We start from the raw sequence: 18,920 nt of genomic DNA on the forward strand, positions 1-18,920 counted from the left end.
AGAGCTGTCTAATGCCTTCAATGTTTTTTTCTATATCAGGATGATAATAAATTTTCTTCCACTGTTTCGTTGATCTGCTTCAGAAGACTCCCACTCATATATATGCCAGAATGACAAAACATCAGAGAGGTCAGAAAAACAGATAGCCATGGGAGTGCTACAGGAAAGTCTCATGCATAGCAGCCAGGTGCTTATGCACTGTGGGCACATTCCTGCATGAAGGGTCCTTGATCACATCCTTGTCTGCTGTTTGTGTACATTCAGCTGCAAACATTTCAGTGTAAATTGTAATTTTTTCCATAAATGCTAAAAGAACAAGACCAAAGCTTTGATAACAGCTGTCTTCAGTTGCTGTGCCATTATACTGACTCTTGAGCACTGAATTCTCTCTAAATCCAGTATAGTGTGTGTCCTTTGAGTGTGAGAAGCAGCCTGAGAACTGCCAGTTTCCACTAATTAAAAAACTATCCCTGGCTATTTTTGCTGGCTGAAGATAATGAACCTTGTCAGTACACTTACCAGAAATCCATTAGTTTTTCTAAGAAATTGGACGGGATTACACAGGTAAAGATTTTTAGTTTATCTTCCTTCTTACAAAGGAAGTGAGTCAATATGGAGTCACTGAAAAGTTTTCACTTTTTCAGTGCACTGGTGAGTCTGAAGGGCAACTGTGGTTCTGCAATTGTTTCATTTAGAGCACTCATGAAATGAGAATTGGCTTATTCTGACACAACTGAAAATAAAATATATGATGGATGTAATTAGTGCCAATTGTTTACATTTAGCAAATAATATCACCAAATCTGACACATAGTGAAATGGCATTGTAATCACAGAATTTCTTACTTTTTCATTTTACTTGAGCTTCAACTGTAAGAGTAAATTTTAAATAAATTTAAAAGGTATTTAAAATTATTTCATTCTGTTTACCCCTGTAAACTGGTGTAACTGCTATTGATCTACAGTATGGATGTCTCTTGGACAGGTAGAAAGGCAGTCCCTAAAAGCAATGCCTCACAATGAAGCAGTTACAATGAAAGCTTTCTCTAGGAAACTCCAGCCCTTACAGAATCATAACGTAATCACTTGGAAAAATGTCTGTCTTCAGAACAAAAATGATTGGGAAGCCACAGGTTAGAGACAATATAAAAAGATTCTCTGACATCAGCTGTGTCCTAAAACAAGTAGTTATTTTTTAGAAAATACCAAATGAAATATGGCATTGATTTTTGTTTCCTAAAAAAATTAAAATTCTCCATGAAGAGTAAACTAAATAAGTTAAGAGAAGGAACTGAGAAACTTATCCTGTTTGAGACCAGCAATTTAATTTTTTTGACAGCTGCTAGTTAGTGGAAGGAACTAGAACTTCATTTGTCTCTACAATACTGGACCATATTCCTTCAAGCACAAAGATGATTTAAACATAACAAAATGCCCATTGCCTTTTCTCCTGCTCTGGAAGCAGAAACATTTTTTTATTGCTCATGCTTTGGGTAGGAAGACTTATTCTAGGGTTGGTTTTTGTTGGTGCTTTCCCTCACACTACCTAGAAGAGACTAAAGGCTTATTTAATGTTTTATGCAGTAGCAATGAGTTGTGAACTGACTTGTATGAGGAATTCCAAGTCCATCACCTGCTGGTAGATTTCATCTTTTAAGTAATTTCAGATGAAGCAGACAGTCTGTATCATGTTCTTCACATTAATTTAAAATGTTTTAAATATAACAGATTCTCATAAATTTTTTGGATGTGTAGTATAGCTAAAGATTTAGTCCATTACATAATAAAAACCTAGATTTATAACAACCTGGCTTCAGCATGAATAACTAATTGCTAAACAAGAATCAGTTTTTTGAAAGCCAGGGATATGGCAGATTGACTCAGTCACGAGAACAGCAATTTGTTTTGTTTTCCAGTATGCAAACATTAAGCTATAACCTAATCCTCCAACTTTTTCTTACAAAAATGAGCCCATTTACCCTAGTGAGGATCCTCACATGTGAAGTTTTCAGGTACAGTCTTCAATAGGATTTTCATTCCTTTTCTACCCGTTTTTATTTCCTACGTGAATGAAACTATAGAAACTCATTGTTTCTGTTTGTTAATGGAGAAAATGACAGGTTGTTTGTTCGCCCTCTGTCATCACTCCTGTTCCTTAGGCCTGTCTATATTAAAGGGCAAGTTCTGAAAATTAATCTATATTATTAAATTATCTCCCTAAGTAAGACATAGTATATAATTGCATACGTATTTTGGAAAAAATGCAGAGTGCATAGTTTAGAGATTTCCTGAGTGTTTCAGTTAGCCTGCTTTAGAGATGATCAGCATAGTGGTGGAAAACCAAGTATGCAGTATTACAGATTCACAGAACACCCTGAGTTGGAAGGGACCCACGAGGATCACTGAGGTCCAACTCCTGTTACGACTGAAGAATCACAGCAGTGACTTCCCTGGATTCCACTGCTACCTTCAAGCAGGATTTTTCCTAATTGGCTCAGTTTTTAAAAGGGAAAAAACCTTGATGAATAAAGATGTTTGCTACTACTGATGAGTAATGTAAACATTTTCATTTTAGCAATGTTGTGGAGCCATGTAAGTCTACAGTGCGCTGGTGCATAAGAACTTAACTGAAAAGGCAGTGCTACTTAATGGAGAGAAATAACAGACCATCTGCTCCTGTAGGCAAATGTTGGTAGGAATTGTGCTCCAAGCTCTGCCCTGACAGACACCTGGCCGAGCCTGCCTGTGAGCATGCACGTGCCTCACCGTCCCAAGTGGTTCAAAAACAGTGCTCACCAATCTGGTAGGCCTGTCTCCGCAGTGTTCTGGAAGCTCTGTGTCCCTTCTTCTTTAAAAACATCTGGCTTCCTGAGGGTAAAGGAAGCAGAAGGGGTATAATAAAGAAGCCAGGGAAGGAGAGAGTCTCCTGGGGTCAAAGGGAAGCTCTGTGCCCAGCTGTGTCCCCCTTGGTGGCTCTAGATATTCAAAATCACCACAGGAAATGCTTCCTCTTTGCATGGCCAGCCAATGGGAGAGAAAGGGAGCGCACGGGAACATCTTTCCCTTACAGTTCGGATGGGCTTCTCCCAAGAAATGAAGAGTAAAGTTATGGAAGGATTTAGGCTCAACTGGGCATGCCAGCAAAGCATAGTTCATCTTTCCTTGCAGTGTCTATGGAGAAACTTCTTTACTCTTGAATTCAAAACAAAGCAAACTGAAGTGTTAAACAGCTTGACGTTTTGGAAGGAGGATTACAGATAATGGGAAAATATTTGGAGATAGGCCCCATTGAAACATTTTTACTCACACTTTTAGCTTCTTATTCAGCAAATAGGTCTCAAGGCATAATAACTGTCACCGTCTTAACTTCAAGGGGGAAAGAGCTGTAATTATCCTAATTTTTTAACTCCATAGTCAATAAAGATGCCACTTCATTCATGAGAAGCTTCATACCCTGCTGCAAAAGGCAGGATTAGAAAAAATGTCCAAAACTGAGAAAGTTACTCCTATCAAGACCTTATTTAAAACAATTAATGATTTGTTATGAATTCCCAATTATGAAGGCAGCAATACCTTTTACATATACTTCTTCCAAGTCAGTTTTGCTGTGAAAAAACTATTTTTAGATAGTGTCCTTTGTAAAAGGAATATGAAATCAATAGAAATGATGTTTTTATACTCTTAAATGTAGGGCAATTAAATGCTAAAAAATCTTCATTAGACACGAAGATTTATAAATATACCTTTAAAAAAACCCTGAAATCAGATATTCATGATTGAAATGGACCATGACATCAGTCATCGCTGTGTGACTCTTGAGCCATTTCTCCATATCAGCTGTCTACACCGTTAACAACAGCAAAGTCAACCTCCCTCCCCAGACCAGCTGAGCCTGCACAAGGTGGCTTCAGTCTGGCATTTCAAAGATCATTTCTGTGCTGCAGACACTCATGTCCTGTCTGACTGGGGAATGTGAGAAGAAGATTGGGCCAATGTCCCTACACTACTGTTACACATGCCCAAACTCACTGCTAACACGATATCTAAAATCCTCTTTTGTCACCTTGTAAATCCACACCATGTTTCTCCTCATAGTTCATAAAGAGGGTCTGTCAGATTGAATGTATACTAATGTTGATAGAAGAGATGGAAAAATATTCAAATTATTCAGGTTAAAAGTTTAGATGTCTATTTCTTTCTGACAGGCTTCCCAAGAAAGCCATTTCCTAAAATGGCTTCAGTCTCTCATTTTCTCTTCCATTCATTGCCAGAGTAACAAAGTCAATCTCTGTTTCTCAAAACAGGGTCCCTGTGTGATGAAGTGACACATAAAAGACTTTGGGATTTCATGAATGATCCCAGATTCTGGTTTAACCACCAATGTTACAGACAGCAGTCTCAACAATCCAAAATCTTTTCCAGCATGATGCTAAGCTCTGTTGTGTAATTTCTGCTGGTACTAGTCTTCTGATTTTATGCTTCTACTATGTATTGTCCATTAGAATAACATAAAAATGAATTTAATTCTCTGAAATAATACTTAAGAGATTATTTGCAACCAGGAGAAATAACTCTCTTTTTTTTATGATTTAGTATTTAAAATAGTGTGAGAACCTCCCTGAACTCGCTTTTGTTGGAATTGTAAATAAATATGCAATCTCACTTTGATATAAATATCAAAGCATTCGATTTAGTTTCCTAATAACTAATTACTATCACTGTTAAAATTATGCTTTACTTCCACTCTGAATCAGTCTAACTTGAATACATAGGCATTGCTGCTGAACTTATCAAGTTTGTTCTCCATGTGGCTCAGTATTACTGGAAGGTAATCAAGTGATCTTGTAAGAACATCTGTTGAACTAAACAGCCTGAGTTCTGAGTACTTTAGTACTCAGTCCATCTTTTAACCACTTAAGAAATTTAATGGTTCTTGTCCTGGGAATACAAAGGTGAGGGCAAATTTCATCTTCTAATTCTAGAGGAGATTAGCTCTTTATATATATATATATATATATGTGCTAGAACTTCTATTTAGATGATTCACAAATGTTTCCTTAAATCTTTACTTCTTAGGAAATAAACCTCCAGTCTGTAAATCTTACTTATATTCTTTACTCCTCTATATATCAAGTAATATTTGGTTGTATTAACAGCCAAATATTACTTAACCCAGTTTTGTAAGTGATTCCCATCACTGACACAGTGAGCTGTCTTCAGTGTTCACCACCTCTTTGACCATTCTGTATCTACTGCCTTTATTAGTTTTCATTACTTTCTTCTAGGATATTAGTAAAATTTCAAGCCTCAAAAATTTCTCAGTGACTTGGAAACTCAAATTCCTTTTTATGCTCTAGGCATTAAGAAAGTTGAAAGTCATTTAAGTGAAGGATACTTTGGCCTCTAGAAGCTGAAATTCTCTTGAAAACAGAACTTATCTCTTCAAGGACTTTTAAAATTGTTAACTTAAGCCTCAAAAATGGACCATAAAAATAAGTAATTTTTATTTTCCTCAAACAAATAGATTCTCTCTGTTTTCAAAGATAGGATTTTCAAAGTGTTCTGTCCTCTTTATTATCTGCTCTTTACTGTCAATGTGCTACTACTGAGCTGTGATTCTAAACATGCTAATTCAGGAAGGAGCCCATGCTTGTGTTGAACACAGTTAGGAGAATGACACACTGCTGTGCATTAGCTTTGCACCAGTCCCCTCTACAGCATGAAATTTTATTACCTGACACACTATGTAGTTTCCTACTGGTACAGAAGACTCCCTAGGACTTGCACTGTCCCATTTCACAAGTTTTTTTTCACCTCTGTTTTGGCTGAGACATTCCTTTGTGGTTTTGGAAGATGTGCATTAGATGAGATGACTTGTCAATATGACAACTTATCTGAAGATTTCCCTAATGATTATCAAGAGTTGTTGTGACAGATATTAAACATTTCTGCTTGAAAAGGAGAATATTCTTGGCAGGGCGCAAGGAAGGAGAGGACATCTACATCTGAATCACCTTCAAACCATTACTCTGTGTTCCTGCATTCATTAGGCTGTGATCAAAATTTATAACAACATCATTTTTTGAGTAGAACTGGAAGTGAAGTCACTTTAGCAAAACCTAATACTGTGACATTTAATGTACTGTCTTTTCTCTAGCATGCGTTTTCTTACAGCCATTTGTTAAATGATACTACTACTACTAATTTGGTTCACAGTATATTTGCTTTTACCCAAGCTGGCATTAAGCTGGAGCAGGGAGAGACCAGGATTCTGTGCCTGGATTTTGCCCATAACTCATATTCTAACTCGCATGATGATATATATCAGGCTGATATTGCATGAAAAATTTTGGAGTTGGAGCAGTTTCTTCCCTCTCCTCCCTCTACTCCAGATGTTCCACCAATATTATAACAGTAGTAATTACATGCAAGCCTCACAAATACAAAAGATTTAAACCTTTTTTTGGGATGACAAACTTAAAATTGAAGCTGACTAAATCCTTCAGTAAGATTTCAGTAGCTATCTATCAAAGCTTTTATTTTAGGGATATCACAGAGTAATGCTGTCACAACAGCAAGGGTGATTTTTAATAGGTTTACCTGTCATTTAGGAGCTCTATGTCTAATAGTATGTCAAAAAGGAAAGGTAAACAAATAAGAAACTAAACACTTCCCATGTAGAAAAGCTCTCATAAACTGCTGCTTTAATAACTATTCAGATAAATCTTTCAAGCAAGTGATGAAATAATATGCATTTCCTGAATTTTTCTCCTAAAGAGAGTGTCTCTCCACTGTGAAATCACAGACTCATAAATGAAACTGTAGGAAGCAACTAAATATTATACATGCCTCTGAGAAAAATGATAAGGGAATTAGAAAATAGGGAAAAGAATGCAGAGAAGGGGGAAATGCACTCAGGTAAACAAAGGTAAACAAAGCAGAGGAAATTGAATTCATTACATACATGATCAAAATTCCTTAGCAAACCTAATAAGTCTTTCATAGAAGAAAAGCTGTCAAAACTGAAGATGACTTTGTAAAACAGAGGCCCATACTGCAGCAGATTTTGCTAGGGCTAAATTTTACACTTTAAACAATGGAATACAAAGAACAACACAAATGAAATAATCAGACACAAAAATATCCTGACAATTAGACTTCTACAGATCAGATCAGAAATGCAACTTATTTTTATAATTGGTTTCCAAAAAAACAAATAAATTCATAAACTATAAGATAAGCAACGCAAATGAAAGCCTTTTTAACTTGGTCTTGTTATTAGGAGGCAACATTGAAAAGTACATTGGAATACCAACTTTAACTGGCCAGTTGTTTTTTTAATTTTAGCAAGTGTCAGTGAGATTCAGACAAGAAATGTAAGACACAACAGTAACAACAATATCAGAAGGGTTCTTCCTTTCCTTAGTTTTGCATTTGTTTCTTGTGTTTGCAGTAGTTCTGGAAATGGATTTATCTTCCATTTCTACTCAGAGATGTGTGCTTTTGAAACAGCTTGGCTTTTACATGCTAAGAACACAAATAGAGAAAATTTTGGCTTCTGGCCAGACCTAACTTCAGCTGTATCACATTCCCAGGTCTGTTCCTTTCTCCTATTGCTTACTTCTAGGATTTCAACGGTAAACTTTATCTATAGGTTTTGGAATGGCTGTTTTTTATTTTGAATATTGTGAGATATATACACTTTATGAGAACAGAAATGATGGTGACAATCTCAGAAGTCATTAAAATACTCCCCCAAAAAATATAATATTGGTTTCAAATGAAAGTGCAGCTTTAGCCTAAGTCAGACTTGAGTGGTCAGTTCAAAATGTAACTTCATGTATGATTAATATGCAAAGGCATTTTAAAAATGCTTCTAACTACTCTTCAGAAACCCAGACATTCAGTGTGCTTCCCCATCTTTTCACACTCTCTGTGTTTACAAGTATCACAATTCTGGGCTTTAAAGCAGCTGGACAAGTTATTTTTTTACCTAAACACCTCTGAGTGATTTGTATGCTGAAATTATATATAGGAATAACCTCTAAATTTGTCTTTGCAAATAATACTCTAAAATTTTTTTATGCTTGAATATTAGAACTGCAAATATGATTGAAGAGGATTCACATGGTTATTAGAAACCTGACCCATTACAGCAATTGTAATACTCAACTGTGCTCCCTATTAGCTTCTGTCTCCCACTCCATTAGTGCTTATGGTGCACAGGAAGTGATACTCCCAGTAAAATGAAGCAAAATTTACTCCATGAAATTTGTTTTGAAAAAAGGAAATAGGAAAACAACCATCTAAATCTAAAGTATGGGAAGGAAGAAATATATACCATCATACATTAAAAAAATAAAAAGTACAAGTTTTCAACTTTTCCTTCTGAAAAGTATGTTTGCCAGTATTTTTACTACACCAGTAAATATTGCAGGCATATAAAATCTTCCTGTTTTTCAATGTCTGGATACATATTATACACACAAAATACACATATATATGAGCACACACAAACACACATAATCTATGGTTTAACTTCAGTAAACCATAAAACAGACACTGAAGGCTTGTTCCTCTCTTCTACAAATATGCTAACTCAAGTGTCAAAATTGCACCCTTTGTAACATCTTTCTGCTAAGTCTCCTGCATTTGTTCAAGTGCCACAGTACTCCATCAAATCAGTCATGTTAGTCCAAAAATATGTACTGAAATATTTGTATGGGCAACACTCTGTTAGCTTTATTACGTTATGAAATAACACCGTACTTCTCATCAAACTGATTTACACAGTCAGAGTTTCCCTTTGAGTGAAACAGAACTGCTGGTGCATTTTGCTGTAAAGATAAGGATTGGGCATGTGAGTGTGGAAGAGTGGCAGAAGACTTGCTAGGACTGAATCCTGATATCTGGTGCAGAAGATTCTTAGCTAAGTCAACAGTGCTGAATTATTCTTTCAAAAGTTACTGCAAAGTACACTCTGTGATTGGAGGCTCATTATTTCTATTCTATAAGCTAAAGTAACTACCTCTGCAGAAGCTGCTTTGTTAGCATGGAACAGAAAAAAGCAGAAAACCAAACATTTAAAAAGAACTGTTACTACCTTTGCCAAGGTAATGCTATCTCAAGACTCAGAGATCATTTTAGTAGCTAAGATTCAAAAGAATCCACCTCTCACATAACAGAAAGCCAAGCTGCAGGCACTTCTTAGACTGATATATTTGTTTGTTGCCTGGTGTTCAGCTAGCATCTGACAAGTAAAAACAGGTCATAAAATACATTTGTAAAAAATATAGAAAAGCAAAAAAAGTTCTCTTGGGCCTTAAATCTCCCTCACTGCAAGAAAGACATTCCAAAGAAGAACAATGAAGCTGTTGAAGGATCTGGGGCACACATCTGATGAGGAGTGTCTGAGGGACCTGGAATTGTTCAGCCTGGAGAAAAAGAGGTGCAGGGGAGACCTTATCACTCTCTACAGCCACCTGAAAGGAGGGTATAGCCAGGTGGGGATCAGTCTCTTCTCTCAAGTAACTTGTGATAGGATGAGAGGAAATGGCCTCAAGTTGCAGCATGGGAGATTTAGATTTGATATCAGGAAAAATTTCTTCTCTGAAAGGTCCTTCAAGCATTGGAGCAGGCTGTCCAGGGAAGTGATGGAGTTTCCACCCCTGGAGGTATTTAAAAGATATGTAGGTGTGGCACCTGGGGACATGGTTTAGTTGTGGACTTGGCAATGCTGGTTGGACTTCATGATCCTAAAGTCTTTTCCAACTTAAATTATTCTATGATTCTAAAGCTGTTTGCTGTTTATGACTGAGAGCTTTCAAAATTATTTATCTTCACAGACTCTCCATGCCTAGGAGGTCACAGAAACAATTCCTGAAGGCAATGGAATACATAGCTACAGTTTTGCACAATGACCTTAAGTTAAACTTTTTTAACCTTTTTAAACTTTTGATAGTGTTGACTTTACAGCAAAGTTGAGACTATAGCTATTTGATTAGGACAAAGCCATAAAGAACAAACAAGCTTTACACTCTTTTTTCAGAGGGGACTACCAGGGAAAGCATCTTTTCCACTGCATAAAGCCATTGGTAACACAGGATGTAAGATGTCATTGATAATAATGTTGGTAACAGTAGCTATTACTTTTGCTCCTGCAGCTGGTAAAAAGTTCCACCTACAGTATTTTGCTGAAGAAAACCCCTGACAATCCCTTTACACAGAGATGACTCCCAGGAGGTAAGAGATTTTTTGTGGCTATTTTCTTTTTTCTTAGCTACACAAATATAGAACCTGATCTCTGGATATAATACTTTCATTTGAAAACTTCTCTACTTGTATTTACAGTTTAAAAAGGTCCTTATAATATGGAAAGCTCCAGTGATCCTGGAGCAATTTACCTATCTCATTTAGATACCACTCCTGGAAAGAACAGCCTCATGAGTTTAGACTCTGTATGGCATCACCACCTGAAACTGGAAGCATTCATGGGCGGGAGGGCTGGGTATCTCTTGCTGGTTGGAAATGCAGCGGTGTTTTGCTAGGTTACAGAAGCAAAAAAGGATACTTGGATGCAGTGAGAGTATCCAGAAGGGTTTACCTTCCCTAAGATCACAACTGTGATGTCACATTCCCTGTATGAGTACTTCAAACACAACTGCATTTCCTGCAGCCACCATGCAAGTTGGTTTAATTAGTGCAAAACCATGCAGGGGCTGGCCCATTCATACACTTTCTGTCAAGCTAGTCATGTTTTGTATTGAATACTGCTTTAGGGAAGACTGGGTTGGAAATTACCTGCTCTGTAATAGTAACCTGGTTGGATTCCCTTTTAGTCCCTGACTGGGACCTGGTCATCTGCTTTCTTTTTTATTTTTACTTTTAATTACCCACTGGGATGACCTGAACAACTCCCTGTCAAACCAAGCCTGTCAGTTGGTTTGATACCCCAACTGAAAAGTAAGAAAGACCTTTCAAAGCCTCCAGGTCGCAATACATTGAGGAAATACATTATGCTGAGAAATTCAAGCCATGGATAGCAGTCACTGCCCAGTCTTGGGAAGGACAGAAAGCTGAACACTTCAATCACTTATCCAGAGCTCTCAAGAGATGTCACTTCACTACCACTGGGAAACAAGGAGCAATCACTGTCAAATGAACAGAAAGACTGATCAGTAGGGTGCAACTCTGGGGCAATCAAAGTAAAGACCATTAAAGTTAAAAAAAAAAAAAATTCTTCCACATATTTCTGGAAATGATGACCAATATGCAGCAGTGGGTCCTTCTTCAAAAGAGAATTACTCAGAATATGACAAAATTGTATAGTCTAAATCAATTTTGGCATGGAAAATAAACTCTGAGAGAAACTTTCCTTCTCCCTTTATTTGACCAGAAAAAAGGGTAGCTGCTGTAGAATTGTCTCCCCTTATGTGTTTTAAGTATAGTGCTTGGAAGGATACTGCAACAAAAAATTCAATTTGCAACAGGAAATAGATTATCTGTTTCAACAAACAGAATGCAAAACAAATTAAACACCATTAAATACTATTTTTTTTCAAAATATTTGTCCTAATATTAAAATAGATTTATTTCTTGCTATAATGAAAAGGATGAAATACTTTCTCCAAGATGTTCCTTGTCACAACACTGTGACATTTGTAATGAGTGACATTTTCTCTGGTATTTCTTTTTCCCATGGATGCCATGAAGTGCATCACATGAATATGAAGTGACATCTTTACTAACATGTGGTACTTACTTATCACCCACAATTCCCAGGTTGATTGTTGGATAGCCGTGCTCTTGGATTGTAGCTAGCAGAGTTGAACGGTTACTGTCCCGAATCTTGCCTGGCAAGAGGTCATCCTCAGGATTCAGCAGCTATAAAACCAGAAACACTCAGTCAGTCTCCTTGGAACACTGTGCTTTACACCAGTCAAGCGAGAATTATTTCTTCAGGTTGGACAGGATATTTTTAGACACATATCAGGAAACATATGTATAAAGTGATTAAGTGAATTTAAATTAATAAGATATGTAATGTGCTTGTTTAGTCCAATCCTCCACATTGTTTAGTTTGTTTCTACTGGTTCATGTCTGCAAAACAATCTTACTCCTTATGAGTACATGGCTTCTAATCTCAGACATTAGCAATCAAACAAAACACTTTCAAGTTTTCACGTTATTCTTCCTCTTTAAATGATTCTAAGGGAACCTCATTGATGTTGTTAACCAGATTTAAAGGCATTAATGAGCATTTTGAATTTCCTTGTCTGCTCACCAAAAAAGATATCTTAAATACAACAGTCTGCATTGGATTAATGAACAGAAGCCTTATGCTTAGTTCTTATATCAATTACTGTTCTGGATTAAGAACTTTCTCTTAAGATAGTCTGTTGTGGCAATTACCTCAAATGTGTCATGTATTTTGGAAGCTAAACTACAAAACATACATCTATAAATGTATGTTTTATATATATTAGAAATTCTAATGTAGGGCACAAAAGGACAATACAATATTGACAAGAGGTAAATAATACTACTACTAATAAGAACGTATCTGTCAAAATCACAGCATTAGGTAGTAAGGTAAGAATAATGAGAAGTGGAACATGGGTAAATTTTATGCTTTGGCTTGCAGCTCTGTTTCTGTGAAGATTGTCATAGGATGTTAAAGAATGTTTTAGCATTTTACAAAAGAGAATGTCTGCATCAGTAAAGGACCCTTTAATGACATGCAAGAATCTTCAATCATATGGAAGCTACCAGTCAGAAAATCACCACCTGTAATCCTTGTAGCTCTATGGATTTATTCCTCAGTTAGTGGTTTGGTTCCTGCATGCCACACCCTGTTTATGTTATGAAATCTGGCAATAATCTGTACCCCAGATGACAAAATTTAACCTATGAAAAGTTTTCAAAGTCTTTCAAAATTGAACATATTCAAGCTGCATGAGAATACAGCTACTGAGTTAATATTTGAGGCTGGATTTCAATAAGTTTGTCTTAAAGGACAGTCAAAACTTCATGCTGTCTTAAGTCACATATCTCAACCCACATATTCTTTAGATTTTGCTCTTCCTATTCTTTGTCCTGTTGCTGGAAGAAGAGGGCACAGTGGTTGGCCTGGGTCAACACACAACGTATGTAAAGTTAGTAAATTAAGTTAATCTTAAACCTGATTTTTCTGATGTTGTTAAAGCAATTATAAAGCTGGTCTGCAGTTCTACCAACAGGAGAGTGTCTGGATTTCAACATGTGCTACTATAAGAAAGAATATTGAGGCACAATACTGCAACAAGGCATTTGGTAGAACTATTGAGTTTTCCAAGTCAGTTTGTCTGCCATTTGTGTTATAGACATAGAGGATGTTGCTTAAAATAAATTACTCTTCAGTCATGACTGGCAACATGAATTACAACCCCAACTACCCCACAGGTTCTTCCTTGCTGGCAGGAGGAAAACAGTTGGCACATGGTTGGATACATTACCAAAATTTTGGCAAAGAGAGTGTGAGACCTGTGAGAAAGCCCCTAAGGGAGAAAACACAAGCAGATTATTATGGGTTGATGCCTCACAGAAATAGCTCATGTCAGCATGAGTTGCTGTCAAAAGTGAGTCTGCTTGGGAGTAGGGTGGAAGTCACTAATCCAAAACATTGCCTCAAAAAAAAGACAGTATTTCAGACTATAATTCTAAACAAACTTTTCTTACCTCATTCCCTGTTGACATTACTGCAACCACTGGAAACTTGTTAACTTCTACTTCAGTTACTCCAACAGTTGCTAAGAGACCAATCTCAGATGGACCCATGTGGGTTCCTTTAGCCAGCACACATTCACCTCTTTTAATGTCATGTCCTATGGGTCTGAAAATCAGGACAGAAAAACAACATGAAAGAAAAATAGGATGAGATCCAAAGTACCTTTCCTTCACTGGTCCTGCTCCAGTCTTAGTCTGACTGTCAAAATGTCAGTACTACTCATGATTAAAAAATTACTTTGAAATTCATTGGACCTTCAATTCCTAACAGATATTTTAATAAATACAGACCTGATATCTTGGCCTGGCCGAGCTTGCACCAGGATTCGAACTTCTAGTTCTTCAGTGCCCTACAAACACAAGCACATCACATATGGTCAGCTGAACTATTCAAATAAGATTAATGTTTAATTTCTCAGAAGTCTACACAGCACTCATTACACTGAGACATTATGGCTTAAGCATCATGTTGTTCTCCTGATTTGTTTGTAAAGGTTGTAACACAATGTGTGCTAAAACTGAAAAGCATTTTAAGAAATGCTCTTTATGATGAGCTCACTAGGGGAGGACCAGCACTGAATATGTAGTTTTAGCTTCCCCTTTATTTTTTTAATGATACCTGTGTTTATATAGATTTCCTGTTTACCTCTTGATCTGGTATACTGAGTGGATTCTTTCTACTCCTCTCAGCCAACTTGATCTGGTCAAACCATTTCAAAGATGGCACTTCAAACAGACCATTAGTCTGGCAGACATTACATTAGCGGAAAGGTGGAAAGAAGCTGTGTGCTGCAGCTGTTTCAGGATTCTCATGTAGATTCCTGTAGTGGATACTCCTACTTGAGAGCCTTGTATGAATCAGAAAGGGGCTCATTCACCTTGTTTATTTACTGTGAACAAGAGACAGTGGCCTGAAGAGTCTGATGCATTTCCTTGCTCAGAATGTCAATGGTTTGGTGATTCATTCAATGCCAATAAATGGTACATGACCTCTATCATTACTATTTAAATTTAAGCCCTGCAAATGGGTTGATGATATATACACTCAGTTTTGAGATAGTGCCAGCCTGTCAGTACCACTAAATCTAAACTTAGACTAGAAAAAATTCTGGTTTTACATTATGATGTAGTGCTTATATTTGCAATGTGGTAGTCCTCTGAAGATGAGATGGGCAATGGCCACAAAAACTTGCTCAGTAAGGCTAATGGAATTGATTAAAAAGCAGTGAAGGCAATGGTGTACTTTGCAGGAAGACATAATCTATACATATACATCTGTAACCTCAAAGCAGGATTGATAATTTCAATAATTTCCCTGCTAGGAAGAAGGACATCTTCAACAGCTTGCTGAGTTCATTAGATGTAAAAGTCTATGCATTTAATAAGATTAATAAGGCATGAGAAAGGATCCTGAGAGTGAGTTTCAGTTTTTGCAGACTTTATCAGTTTTGAACACTAGAATTCATCTGCTTATACCCCAGCTGCAATTACAATGTTGACACTGAGCTGTGGTGAAGTGCAACAGCTTGTCAGAACAGCAGCAGTGGAGCAAAGGCTGATCTGAGCACAAAACCATACACATAGTTCATTCCAAAGCTGAACTTGGAAGTTGTGTCAATAAGAGACACATCTTCTCGCCTTGAAGTCTCTCAGATGACAGCAAACATGATGATTGTGCCTTGAAATCACAGCTGGGATTCAGAAGCAAACACAGCAACACAAAGGAAGTCTAAGATGGACTCTTTGGAATAAAGTTGTTTACAGAGAGCTCCTCTGCTTCATAAAAAGCACATTTCATATGTTGAGACAATGGTGCATACAGAATTAGTACTACAGTATTCATATTTTTCTGTGGGTTTTTTTTTCTGTGTTTTCTTTCTGTGTTCTTATTTGCAGCACCTGTAAGGCAGTCCACTATTATGATGTAAAGGGAGGCTGGAAAATCTGTTCAAAAACAGGTTTATGCCTACAATCTGGAGGATTATGCACCTTATCCATTTATTGGTTTTCAGAGGTCCTAAATTCAGTAATGTTCTCATTTTAAAGGAGCACAAATGTCTTTTAAAAATCTTAGTTGTAGTTTAAAAAAACATTTACTTCCTCTGTTTCATAACAAAACCTCTTTTCCTAAACAGATTCACTGGAAGGCATTTGTATAAGAAGTATTCTCCAAAATCCAACAAATTCTCCTTTGCTGAAACAAGACCAACTCTGATAATACAGAACTGTCCTTATAGCACAGTTTAAAGAAATCCAAGTCCTCCCATAGATTTTGCAGCACTTAAAACAGAAGTGCAGAAAATCATATTCAGCTTTAATTACATCAGCAGTAATACACCGTATTATTCTAAGATCATAATGTAATTTAAAAAAATATTCCCCTTCTTATCTGGTGAGATTTCCACTAGCCTGTGTTTTAAAATGTAATTACAGTAGGCAATTGAATTGGACTGTGGGCATGGATTTCCAAGAGGCATCTGCCTTTCACTCAAATCATGCTCCCAAACATTTTAGAGTCAGCACTCAACAATTTTGATGAAAAATCAGTCAGAACAGGAAGGTCTGTGGTACTGTTATCACAGCCTGAAAAAGTGAGAATTGCCACTAGGAACTGATGCAAAAACCCTCAAACTTCTCAGATTACTGAAGCGCTTTTCTGTATGACTGACTTTCATATTTACAGGATTGTATCATGTGCCATTTGCTGCCACACACAAAAGAAAAATGAGTTTTTTAACTTGTGACTCACATCATCTGATTCCCTGATGAGCTCTGTATCTTCCACCTGCACCACTGCATCAGCACCACATGGAATTGGAGCACCAGTTGTAACTCGCATTACCTGACCAGGCATCACAGTCTGAGTTGGCTGAAAAATAAAAAAAAACCAGAAATTAATCTCTTTTTGAAAAAAAAAATAAAAAATCAAGCCACTGCAACTTTATGCAAGTAATCTATCTGAAAGACCAGAATTCTTATTTGCTGCATGACTTTTGATATATTGTGAGCAATATCAACAGGTACAATAAAGTCCATTTCATACCTGGCTTTATTTATATGGCCACATATTAGGTGGCTTCAGGTTTTTCTCCTCATATTTCTATCACATGAACAACTTTCAGAAGAAGGAATATACTAATACTCAGAAAAATATTTGGCACAGAAAAATAACTGGCTTAAAAATTTAACTGTTAGATGGAAACTTCCATGAACAAAAATCTAGCAGGTCTCAGTACATAAATATTTTTGCAGAGCACTCTGGCTGCCAGGGCTGAAATTGCTTTGGTTGGATTTTTGTTCTGTTTTACCAGCACACTATTTATGAAAAGCCAACATATAATAGTAATGTAACCAACTGCTTAATTTTTAGGCACATTTCTTAACACTGAGACAGCTCAATACTAGTTCACAGACAATATCTATTGAGGGTCAATTTAGAATTGCCTAAAATTGATAATATTCTACAATTCTATAAAGTCACAAGACATTAAAAAGTTTCAGCAGAAGCAGTACAAAGAACAGAAAAATATCTGAACAACACGATAAAACAATTATATGGTTTTAATAACACTTCTCACCAGGCAGACTATTTTAATAAACATTTGTCAAAATCAAGGTAAAACTGTAATTTGGCCATAACTACTTAAGAAATAAATAACAAAAAAAAATCCTAAAAAACGAAACTAAAAGAAGCTGATATGATGACTGAGATTTCATTGCTGGCTCGTCCCAGCAGGGCAGGAAGCCTGGCCTATCTAGGTTTCAGCGTTATAAGTGAACATGTGCTACACCGAGATCTATGCAGCTGTGATCAGAGTGAATACTCTGTACGTGCCACACGTATAACTCATGTGCACATTGATTCTAAACTCCATATGCAGCGCTGGAATTCATCCAGGACTTCTCTAACTGTAATTAGCACACATTTGGCAGCAGCCCACAGGCTGCAGGCAGTACCTCCCGGGACTGTTACCTGCTCCTGCCCAGCAGGAATTTACTCCATGACTTCTGCCAGGGGCTGACAGACACGACCAAACTCTAGACCAGTGGTCAGCACTTCAGCTGCATAAAGCTCTTTGCCTTGCCCATTCTTCTAGTCCACTTCAGCACTGTCATAACCTCTGAAAGGTGAGTTTTACTTTTAAATGTGTGTATTTCACACATTTGGTACAGAAGCCATAGGAATAGGGTGGGATGGTTTTTATCTGGCTTACCACAGCATCACAGCGACCTTTGTATTCCAAGAAATAACTGAGCCTAGAACTGACTGAATCTTAACCCTTTTCTGCAGGTAATGGAAATCTAATATCCTTGGAGATGAGAAAAAATAAACCCCCACTTGCCATATGTCACAGTTAGTGTATTTTTAGGGCAAGATTCATGCTATCATGTAAGTATCTAAACCAGATGACATTAAAAAAAAACTTTTAAGGAAATGGCATTTATTCCTCACCCCAGACTATACAAGGAGTTGTGGATGGATAGCTGAAACACTGCCATTTGTACTAAAGCTGCTTAAAAGGGAAAATAATGCTATCTAGTGTGTAATTTTGATTTTTATGAAATGTTACAAAAGGCAAAGCTTACACCTTGGATTATTGCATATCATTGTAGATATAATCTAAAGATACATTACAAATAGATAATATTGTTTTGAACTTAGTAAGTATTGCTGGCTTAAATTTCAGAGGAATATATTGCATAAAAAATTCTGCCTATTAAAATGCATCACAAAGAATACAAAATGTCTACTACTGCCACAAACCACAGCCTATGGTTATAAAATGTGCTGTAACTAACCATATTTTTGGAGTTTATTGTTAGATGAGTTAATTTTTGAGATGCAATGATGCGATACATTTAAACAAATTCATGATACAATTGCTTTTAGAACTGGTCATGTTGCTCATAAATTTAATTTCATTTTTGTCTGCTGAGAATTTGATCAGATTAACTTTATGAACAAAAGTCAACCATTAGATTTATTTGTGAATCTCCAGGGCTGTGTTCCTCTATGATAGATTTTTTGGAGATAAAGAAATGATTGCTTCTCAGAAAACATATTAATGTGCAAAAATTTCACAGAAGCTCTTGTAAAGGCCTTTGAGATCTCACTTTTACCTGCAATGGGGCAATGCTGGTTTCTGTCCTTTGCC

The 18,920-nt window shown here is 36.7% G+C and overlaps 1 protein-coding gene across 25 annotated transcripts in view; it reads right to left on the bottom strand.

Moving 5' to 3' along the window:
* GPHN (gephyrin) overlaps positions 1 to 18,920 on the bottom strand; it is a 269,940-nt gene that overhangs the window by 15,996 nt on the left and 235,024 nt on the right. For 14 of the 25 annotated variants that reach the window (XM_036383543.2, XM_036383558.2, XM_036383563.2 and 11 more), the window contains 4 exons: positions 16,514 to 16,633; positions 14,056 to 14,114; positions 13,717 to 13,870; positions 11,762 to 11,883 (listed from right to left, as the gene is read on the bottom strand). In XM_036383543.2, the coding sequence (XP_036239436.1) occupies positions 11,762 to 11,883; positions 13,717 to 13,870; positions 14,056 to 14,114; positions 16,514 to 16,633 (455 nt within the window). Of the gene's footprint in view, positions 1 to 2,796; positions 2,869 to 11,761; positions 11,884 to 13,716; positions 13,871 to 14,055; positions 14,115 to 16,513; positions 16,634 to 18,920 lie in introns of all 25 variants that reach the window. The other 11 variants (XM_036383547.2, XM_036383538.2, XM_036383545.2 and 8 more) reach the window with 1 other exon arrangement.

Source organism: Molothrus ater, chromosome 6 (assembly GCF_012460135.2).
Source record: "Molothrus ater isolate BHLD 08-10-18 breed brown headed cowbird chromosome 6, BPBGC_Mater_1.1, whole genome shotgun sequence".
Lineage (NCBI taxonomy): Eukaryota > Metazoa > Chordata > Aves > Passeriformes > Icteridae > Molothrus > Molothrus ater.